The 10639-nt window shown below is 37.6% G+C and overlaps 1 protein-coding gene across 1 annotated transcript; it reads left to right on the forward strand.

Annotated features, from left to right (window-relative positions):
- The first annotated feature begins 1622 nt into the window (after positions 1-1622).
- LOC125591236 (seco-amyrin synthase-like) lies at positions 1623-7257 on the forward strand. The gene is made up of 12 exons (XM_048765046.1): positions 1623-1990; positions 2099-2284; positions 2390-2479; positions 2574-2759; positions 2910-2994; positions 3078-3244; positions 3536-3727; positions 3817-3930; positions 5295-5537; positions 6392-6484; positions 6582-6638; positions 6726-7257. Exons 1-12 carry the CDS (start codon positions 1787-1789, stop codon positions 6756-6758), a joined length of 1650 nt encoding a protein of 549 aa, XP_048621003.1. The 5' UTR covers positions 1623-1786; the 3' UTR covers positions 6759-7257.
- The last annotated feature ends 3382 nt before the right edge of the window (positions 7258-10639 follow it).

The following is a 10639-nucleotide window of genomic DNA, read 5'->3' on the forward strand; positions in this document are numbered from 1 at the left end:
TACCGGGTTTAGTATTAATCGTATATTGGCCGATAGCATTTGTGTAACCCACAATGCTAGGCATATTGGGGTGAGTTAGTGTTCCTTCAGACCTCGTACCCGGCGGGTTCAAGGAAACCCCTTATTCGCTGGATCGGGAAGACTCATATAGACGGGGTCATGGCCTATGGCTGAGTTATTACACGACGGTGTAATGTGGCAGTGACCCGAAGGACTGTGGGCTGTCGCGCGGTAACCCGAAGGACTGTGGGCCGCGGTCGGTTGAAAGTTCCTTCTTCTGGCCTTCGTGGTAGGAAGATAGGATATTGCCGATAGTGAAGGAGGAACATAACGTCACCATGGCCCGAGTTTGTTATATATATAAAATCGTATTTTGGGTTGTTAAACCCTAATTTATTTCGAAATTGAGTTTGGTGGTGAGCTAGCATAATGCTAGTTATCTTACAATCTTTTTCCTGATGCGTATTTCTGATATTGCTTATTGTTGTTGAATTGTGTTGTTAGGTGAACTTCTCGCTTTAGATTGTTTGGGGTGGGATAGCGAGGGGTTGTATTTGTTAGTTGGGGATTGTAACTCGCTGAGTAATGCTAGATTACTCACTCCTCACTCGTTGTTGTTTCAGGTGACCAGTAGCGAGCTTGTAGAGGTCGCGGGAGGCTAGGCTGGCTGGTGTAGATTTGCATCTTTTTGCTTAAGACGCTTTCAGACTATAAGTATGTATTTTCGCTTTCTTGGCATGCCACTACTTGTGTAATATTTTGTGTGTTGAAAACCAAATATTATATAAGATAAATAAAGCGATGTTTTGTGTAAATGCCTTGTTGTTTCTGATATTAGCTTGTCCAAGCTAACACAACGTCAGATTGGGGTACGGGTTGAGAAGCCTTAGGCTTTGGTCTGATGGGACGTGTTAGCGGGCGGACTGGTCTAGTTACGAATTGCACTTTTCGTGACCTTGGCCGGATCGGCCGTTAACCCGTCATGTAGCGCTCCCGATCCTTGGTAGACTGTCGGCCCGTCGGTCATGTTCTTGTTTGATTGTTGGCCGGTGGTTTGACTTATGCCTAGAACGGTTCGGGGGCGTTACAGGGGGGAGGGCAAAACCCGACCACCGGCCACCCAATCTAAGATCTGAGATCAAATTTGAAGTTTCAAGTAGTGAAACTTTAAATATGAAGTTTTACTCCTCAAAACTCTAAATTTAAAGTTTTGAAGTTTCTTTTTGGAAAGCAAAAAACTTTATATTTAAAGTTATAGAGTATGCTCTTAATTAAAAAAAGGTATGTGCCATCATTCAGATAATTTTGCATGGATTTAGAAAAGATCCATCTTCTACTGCCCCTGTGTTTCTATTATTGTTTCTTAAAATCCATAAAATCTAACTTTCAGCGCCCTACGATATTATTGGAATCACTGTCGCAGATTTATCCAAAATAAAAAGAAGAAAAAATCAATCCCAGCAGAATGAATATGCATCACAAAATGATGCTGGCCTCATCATTTCAGACACTAATTAACGTGGTTGATTTTCAAGATATCCGACGTTCAAATTTAATAAAATTAAAAACGATTTTGGTATGGGTGATTCATTTGAGACACAAATAATTTGTTGGCCATATTTAATAATTTGACAACGAGAAACATATTTTTTGAATGATTTTATGGACAAATATATATAGAATACAGACTCATTACACTTTTAACAGCAAGACTGTGGGCATGGTTCAGAAGTATATATAATAATGGTAGAGATTTCTTAGTTTCTACTCGCACTGTGGTAGAACTATGTGGAGGCTCAAGATTGCGGCTGAGGCTGGAGATGGCCCTCACTTGTTCAGCACCAACAACTACGTAGGCAGGCAGATTTGGGAGTTTGATGCAAACTCAGGCTCTCCAGAAGAACGTGAAGAGGTCGATAGAGCTCGTCAGAATTTTTCCCTAAACCGTTCTTGTTTCAAGGCTAGTGCTGATCTCCTCTGGCGCATGCAGGTATACCATAAACATTAAATATATGCATTATATGCATTACCACTTTAGATCTTACCTCATTTACATGATATTTTTTCTATTGTCATTTATTTTATTTTATTTACACAGTTTCTGAGAGAGAAGAAGTTTAAACAGAAAATTCCTCAAGTAATTATAGAAAATGCAGAGGAAATAACCTATGAAGACGCAAGGGCAGCATTGAGGAGAGGGGTACTTTATTTTGCGGCCTTACAGGCTGATGATGGACATTGGCCTGCTGAAAATTCTGGTTCTATGTTCTTCAACGCCCCCTTTGTAAGCTACTCCCACGAGCAAACTCTGTTTTATCATTTATTTTTGGTAGGGAAAAATATCTATATATATATATATATATATTGATTCTAAAATACAAAACTACAGTTCATATCCTTGTACATCACTGGCCATCTTGAGAAAATTTTCACTCCTGAGCATCGCAAAGAATTCATGCGTTACCTGTATAACCATCAGGTACTTGTAAACATATCTCTCTATTCATCATATGAAAGATAAGATATACATGTTATTTCGTGTTATTCATTTAACCTTCCTTCACATGTACAAGAACGATGATGGTGGATGGGGAATACATGTGGAGGGCCACAGTGTTATGTTCTGTACAGTCCTCAACTACGTCTGTCTTAGAATTTTTGGGATGGATCAAGAAAGTGTTTGTGCAAGAGCACGTAAGTGGATCATCGACCATGGTGGTGCCGCGTATACGCCCTTGTTTGGAAAGATTTGGCTTTCGGTATAAATTATTAGTTAGTATAGCCGTATTTTTTTATCAACTAGTATGGCCGTTATAATTGTGAATTTCAAAAAGTATGTAATAAATTGTCCACAAAACCTTTTTTAATTAGTGGTATTTGGATTTTGTTTCTAAATTCAACATGCACAGGTTCTTGGAGTGTATGATTGGTCTGGTTGCAAGCCCATGCCACCTGAGTTCTGGATGCTTCCTTTGTCGTCTCCTTTTAACGGAGGTTCAAAAACTAATTATATATGATATGAATTTTAATTAGCACGTCCCCTTAGCTGAAATTGAAATTTATCTGTCGGTATACAGGAATTGTTTGGATTTATTTACGAGACATTTTCATGGCTGTGTCATACTTGTATGGAAAAAAATTTGTCGCTACTCCAACACCTCTAATAGCACAGCTCCGGGAAGAGCTTTATCCTCAGCCATACAACAAAATCAAATGGAGTCAAGCGCGCAATCTATGTGCAAAGGTAATATAATTATTGTATTGATTAGTCTATTTTTTCCTTGTCAATTCATCTTCCTAACCCTAGATTATTTCTAACCTATGATTTGTTTGCTTCTATGTTGAAATATTGGTTATCGGATTGCGGAACTATAAAAAAACTTATTTTCATCAGATATCTATGTGAATTGTAAACGCAAGCGTTTATATGTATATGGAAAGGATCTAATTACAATATCTGTTAACATTGTGGTAACAAACTTTTTACCTATGTGAATATTATTAATTAACGGACATAATGATGATTATGATGTAGGAAGATCTATACTATCCACAGTCTTTTTTGCAAGATATGTTTTGGAAAAGTGTTCATGTGTTCTCAGAGAACCTCTTAAACCAATGGCCTCTCAACAAGCTCCTAAGACAAAGAGCTCTCCGAAAGACAATGGAAATAATTCACTATCACGATGAATCCACTCGATATATTACCGGTGGATGTGTACAAAAGGTATATTTTTAATTGTGTTTAACTATTAATGCTTTTATATACTGACATCATATAGTTTGACAAAATTTTGAATTTCTTTTTACTGCTAGCCGTTTCATATGCTTGCTTGTTGGGTAGACGACCCAGACGGTGATTATTTTAAGAAACATCTTGCTCGAGTCTCAGATTTCATATGGATAGGCGAAGATGGTCTGAAAATCCAGGTTAGAATTAATTAGATATTTGCAGGGCGGTTACGCGTTTCATATATTTACTAAAGACAACAATGGGTTGGTTTGGTATATATTCCCTTGAAAAGTGATTTGTATATGTGTCATCACTACATTAACTTTCACAAAAAAATGATAGTCTGAAAATCCAGGTTAGAATTAATTAACTATTTGCAGGACGATTACGCGTTTCATATATTTACTAAAGACAACAATGGGCTGGTTTGGTATATATCCTCTAGACTATATTTGAGAAGTGATTTGTATATGTGTCATCACTACATTAACTTTCACAAAAAAATGATGACATGGCTTAAAAAAAATATGACATGGCATAAATCTAATTGTGACATGTAAAATTTACTATATTTAGATTTATATTTTTGGTAAGATTTCTTAAATATAATAATGATGATTTTCTATATACGGATTTATATTTTTGGAAAAGTTTCATAATATAGCAATAACTAATAAATTTTATATCAAAAATATTTTTTCTAATAACTTTTCTATATCAATTAAAATAATATGTTTTTATATATAAATAATAATTACGAATATTAAAATTTTACATCAATATATGAATCATATTTTTATTATTAAAATAAGTGTAGTTTAAAATATATTTTATTATCGTATATAAGTTATTTTTATTTAATGTATATATTATTAGAAATAATTTATATATTTACAAATAGACATATTTAAAAATGGTAATTAAATAAATAATAATATAATAAAGTAACTTTATAAATTTCAATTATTTTTATCAAAGTTAAATAATGCAAAATTAAAAAGTCAAAGGAAACTTGAATAAATCAAACTAAAAACAATTACATTATGGTTTTATTTTTTAAACTAATAAAACTAAAATATAAAAATAGAAAATTTTATATATATATAATATTTTTAAATATTTTATATCTGCGCCAACTCTTAGTTTTTTGTAAAATGGGTCGTTTTCTTAACCTATTTTTCGTAAAATTAATGGCCGCAAGCTCATACTAGCCTTGTTTGGCGTCAAGACCAGCTCCGGTTATTTGAGTTTTAGTTTTTAATACATTTAGTAGAACCAATATAGACCATCTGTCAATTTACTCTAAACTTAGTTCAATCATGGATGCTTGAACTTAGGATAGTGGAACCAATTTAGCGTACCTATCAACTTGCTCTAGAATATAAGGTCAGGTCTACTTATTTTCAAAAAAAAAAAGAAGACAATAATCGAAATATATATATGCTCGAACTTAGGGTATAGTTTTAGTTTTAAAGTCGTTTGTAGTAAACTGGCACATATCAATTGTGAGTCTGTGACCCGGTCTTCTTTCACGTGAATCAACCCTTGCTTGGTGGTGCAGTCTTTTGGTAGCCAGTTATGGGATACGGCCTTATCGCTGGAGGTCTTGTTAGCTGCTGACATGGATGATGAGATTAGCTCAACGTTGATCAAAGGATACGACTTCTTGAAGAAATCTCAACTGACAGAGAACCCTCCCGGTGATCACAGGAAAATGTTTCGAGAGATAACGAAAGGCGCGTGGACCTTTTCAGACCGAGATCAAGGATGGGCTGTTTCTGATTGCACTGCTGAGAGTCTAGAGGTGTGAATTATAAAATCTTTAAAACAGTTTATAAAAAAAAAAGTGTTGTGAAAGAAGAGTTATTCTTGGGTTCACCCCTAGGGTGAACGTTCACCAACCAATAGAAAATTGTCATTTTAAATCTAGTATCTTTTAATTAAGGAAACCAAATAACTTGGCAAATTATATTATTTTTTCAAAATAAAATTTAAAAATAAATAAAAATAATATATAAAAAACGAATTAAAAAAAAAATGTTGTCAACAAAACACTAAACCCTAATACTAAACCCTAAACTCTAATCCTAAACCCTAAATCCTTGGGTAAACCCTAAATCTTTGGGTAAACCCCTAAACCCTTGGAAAAACACTAAACATGTTGTCAACAAAACACTAAACCCTAAACTCTAATCCTAAACCCTAAACCCTTGGAAAAACCTTAAACCCTTGGGTAAACCCTAAACTCTTGGGTAAACCCTAAACCCTTAGGTAAACCCTAAACCCTTGGAAAAACACTAAACATTTGGATAAATTCTAAATTCTAAATCTTAAACACTAAACTCTAAATCTTAAAAATAAATATTTTTTTTAAATAATATTTTTTTAGAACTATTGTTATTTCTCTTTATTTAATTTTTAATTTTTTATTTTAAAAGCATAATATAATTTGGTAAGTTATTTTGTTTCCTTAATTAAAAGATACTAGATCTAAAATGACAACTTTCTATTGGTTAGTGAACCTAAAGGTTCACCCTAGGGGGTGAACCCAAGAAAAAGTCGTGAAAGAAGTGAGCTGGTTTAATTATGACCATCATGATAGATATCAAAATAAGGAATGTACGTATACTGAGTATTGACAAATGACATAATTATCAGTGCTGCCTAATCTTTGAGAGCATGCCAATGTTGGGTGAGAAAATGGATGCAGAGAAGCTGTACGATGCCGTTAATTTGCTTCTATACTTTCAGGTACCAGATACCCTTTTTTTAATCTATGAGTCTCAAATTTGGACCGATCAAGTTAAGTTTAAGTCATAGGTCTCTCATAATAATGTTAAAATGGCAGAGCAAGAATGGAGGTTTAGCTGTGTGGGAGCCTGCTCGTGGGAATACCTGGCTTGAGGTTATGCTACGTACCTATTTATTTTTCTTTATATTATTTTTTTGTTTGGAAATGTGCTCAAGTTGCAGTTCCCTTGTATTAATGTAGTGGCTGAGTCCCGTGGAGTTTGCCGAAGACTGATATGCCTCTAAGAGTGTATGTGTCGAAGAAGAAGCAACAGAAAGGGAAGGAGACAGTTAAATGAAAAGCTGAGCTGGCATTAGTTGCTAGAGTTTTCATTTAAGTAATCAATAATATTGTTCACGAGTCTTGCATTAGAAAAGGCTCGTTAGCCAGTTACGGAGGGGGCGTTCTGTTGAGAATCATTTGTGGCTTGATCTCGAGCTGTGAGATTCAAGAGTTGGCTTAGTACTCTGTGTGTAGAGACTAGGAGGGGTGGTTGGGTGGTTCGTAATAAGAATACTCTTTAGTTCTTAACAAATTGGTGTGGTGGAGCGTTATGGATCGAATCGATCGCGACGATGACGAGAGCGACGACGTTGGAATCGTTAGCACAGACGGTGGCGTCGAACTACGCCGAACAACAAGAATCGACGGGGATGCTACGAGCATCGATGAAGAGCCTAGAAGAGAAGTTCTCCGAACTTTTCAACATCTTAACCAAGGGTACGGCGGCGACACCGATCGGAGATATTAATCACGTACCGACGACGAGTGAGAATCAGGTTCACAACTCTGATCCACTTGCGAGAGTGGATACGGTTACGATGCGGAATACTTTGGGGGATCATCGAGATATGATCAAACGTGTGGAGTTGCCGATCTTTGAGGGCGAGGACGCGTATGGATGGATCGCTTTAGCAGAACGATTCTTCCGGATTGGCGGTTACAGGGAAGAAGCGAAGATTGAGTTGATTTCGATAAGTCTGGGAGGTGATGTGTTGAGCTGGTTTAACAGTGAAATTGTGAGAAGACCTTTTGAGTGTTGGTTTGATTTCAAGAACAGAGTGATTGCAAGATTCAGTCGTGTGAAGTTACGAGATCCTAGTCAACCGTTCTTTGCAGTACAACAAACAGGGACAGTGGCAGAATATATTCACAAGTTTGAGGATCTGTCGACTCAAGTTTCTGGAATATCTGATGCGGAGAAGGAAGGGATCTTTATGAATGGTCTAACTGAAGAGATGTGTGAAGTGGTGAATATGTGTAAACCGGTAGATCTTCCTGATATGATTGCTACAGCTTATCAGATGGAAAATAGTTCTTTGCACAGTGTAATTCAGAAGGAGGTTCAACTGCGTAAATCTAAAGGAGGTGGAAGTGTGAATAACTCTAAGAAGTCTTATTCGAGCTACACGCCAAATCTTGGTTGGAAGCAGAAGCAGACAACTCAGACAGGAGAAACTTCTCAAACGAAACAGGTAGCAGTGGCTAAACAAGCCGTGAAACTCACTGAAGCTCAGATTGCTGAGAAGAGAAAGTTGGGACTCTGTTTTAAGTGTGATGCGAAATGGAGTAGACAACACTTGGTGAATGGTGTGTGTCCGAATGCATCTTTAAGAGTTTTGACAGTGGTGAATGGTATGGCAGTGGAGTTGATTGAGCAGGAGGTAGATGAGTTGGATGATGATCTTATCGTGTGGGAGCCTCAGATGAGATCAATATCACTTCAATCGTTTTATGGAAGAACGTCACCAACGACTACAAAGCTAAAGGGACAGATTAAGAAACACACGATGGTAGTGATGTTGGATAGCGGCGCGACCCATAACTTCATATCACCAGCTATGGCAATGCAGTTGAAGTTAAAAACAGAAAGGATGACAGGGCTAGATGTGTTGTTGGGAACAGGAGTATCGGTGCAAGGAGTGGGAATTTGTCAACAAATCCAAATCACTCTACAAGGATGGACTTTTGTCACTGACTTTATTGTGTTGGAGTTGGGCAACATCGATGTGATCTTGGGGATGTATTGGTTACGAACTCTGGGGAAGTGTGAAATTGACTGGGAGAAGCATGAGTATACGTTCTACTATGAAGGAAAACAAGCAACTTTGACTGGTGATCCGTCCTTGCATTCCCCTCTGAAGTCTTTAAAAACAATTCAACCAAGTTCTGAAGTTCCTGCACAGTTGAGCGAGTTGTTGACTGAGTTTGAGCATGTGTTTAAAGAACCTACAGAACTACCACCGTTGAGAGGAAGGGAACATGCAATCAACTTGCAGCCAGGGTTAGGTCCAATCAGTGTTAGGCCATATCGTTATCCTCAAATACATAAGGATGTTATGGAGAAGAGTGTGCTTGACATGTTAGCGACAGGAGCAATACGACTTAGCCACAGTCCATACTCAAGCCCAGTGTTATTGGTAAAGAAGAAAGACAAGAGTTGGAGATTTTGTGTGGATTATAGGATGTTGAATCGAGCAACGATACCGGACAAGTATCCTATTCCTATGATTGATCAGTTACTGGATGAGTTACACGGTTCTAAATGGTTCTCTAAGTTGGATCTACGTTCAGGTTACCATCAGATCAGGATGAAGGAGTGTGATATTGAGAAGACAGCATTTAGAACTCACGAAGGTCATTACGAGTTCACAGTCATGCCATTTGGGTTGACAAATGCCCCAGCTACCTTTCAAGCTCTCATGAACGAAATCTTTCAACCGTTCTTGAGGAAGTTTGTTTTGGTGTTTTTTGATGACATTCTAGTATACAGCAATTCTCTGGAGGAACATGTTGAGCATGTACGTGAAGTGTTGAAGTTGTTTGAGAAGCACCAGCTGTTTGCAAATCGAAAGAAGTGTGCTTTTGGTCAAAAACAAGTGGAGTACTTGGGTCACTGCATTTCGGAAAAAGGAGTATCAACTAATCCTGAAAAGATTGCTTCAGTTGTAAAGTGGCCAATGCCTCGAACAGTGAAGGATGTGAGGGGATTTTTAGGGCTCACGGGCTATTATAGAAGCTTCGTACAGAGCTATGGGATGTTAGCAAGACCTTTGACGGAACTGCTTAAGAAAGAACAGTTTCTTTGGTCTCAGACAGCTCAGGCAGCGTTTGAGAAGCTGAAATCTGCAATGACATCGACACCGGTGTTAAAGCTTCCTGATTTCAAAGAAGTGTTCATAATTGAGTCTGATGCTTCTGGTTATGGACTTGGAGCAGTGCTAATGCAGGGGAAGCATCCAATTGCCTATTTCAGTCATGCCTTAACAGACAAGGAACAATTGAAACCAATTTATGAAAGAGAGCTGATGGCGATTGTTCTTTCAATTCAAAAATGGAGGCATTATTTGTTGGGTAGAAGATTCATTGTGCGTACTGACCAACAAAGTCTTAAGTATCTTTTGGAGCAACGAGAAGTAACTTTGGATTATCAGAGGTGGTTGACGCGTATAATGGGCTATGACTTTGATATTGAATATAAGGTTGGCTCTGAAAATAAGGTGGCGGATGGGTTATCAAGGATTGTCCACTACACTGCCACAGAGGTGTTATACCGTTGTTTTGCACTGACGTTACCAGCAGCATTGCAGGCGCAGGATATATTTGCGGAGGTGGATAAGAGTGATGAAGTTCAGGAGATGATTGCGAAGGTTTCTCAAGAAGGGACGAAAGTGGAGGGCTATTCAGTAGTTCAAGGAAGGTTGTTCTATAAAGGGAGGCTGGTTTTACCAAGGAACTCAGTTCATATACCTTTTCTGCTGCGTGAGTTTCATGATTCATTATTGGGAGGTCACTCAGGGGTATTGAAAACATTGAAGAGGATTAGAGCTATGTTTTATTGGCCTAATATGAGGAAGCAAGTACAAGACTATGTGGCAGCGTGTGAGATATGTCAGACTCACAAGTATACAACATTGTCTCCTGCTGGTTTGTTACAGCCTATTGAGCTTCCAACTCAGATATGGGAGGATATTTCGATGGATTTCATCGAGGGGTTGCCATCTTCGAGGGGTTCTAATGTCATCTTTGTAGTTGTTGACCGTCTCAGTAAGTATGGACATTTTATTCCTTTGAAGCATCCTTTCACAGCGTCAGACGTGGCATTGAAGTTTGTT

Source organism: Brassica napus, chromosome C8 (genome assembly GCF_020379485.1).
Source record: "Brassica napus cultivar Da-Ae chromosome C8, Da-Ae, whole genome shotgun sequence".
Classification (NCBI taxonomy): domain Eukaryota; kingdom Viridiplantae; phylum Streptophyta; class Magnoliopsida; order Brassicales; family Brassicaceae; genus Brassica; species Brassica napus.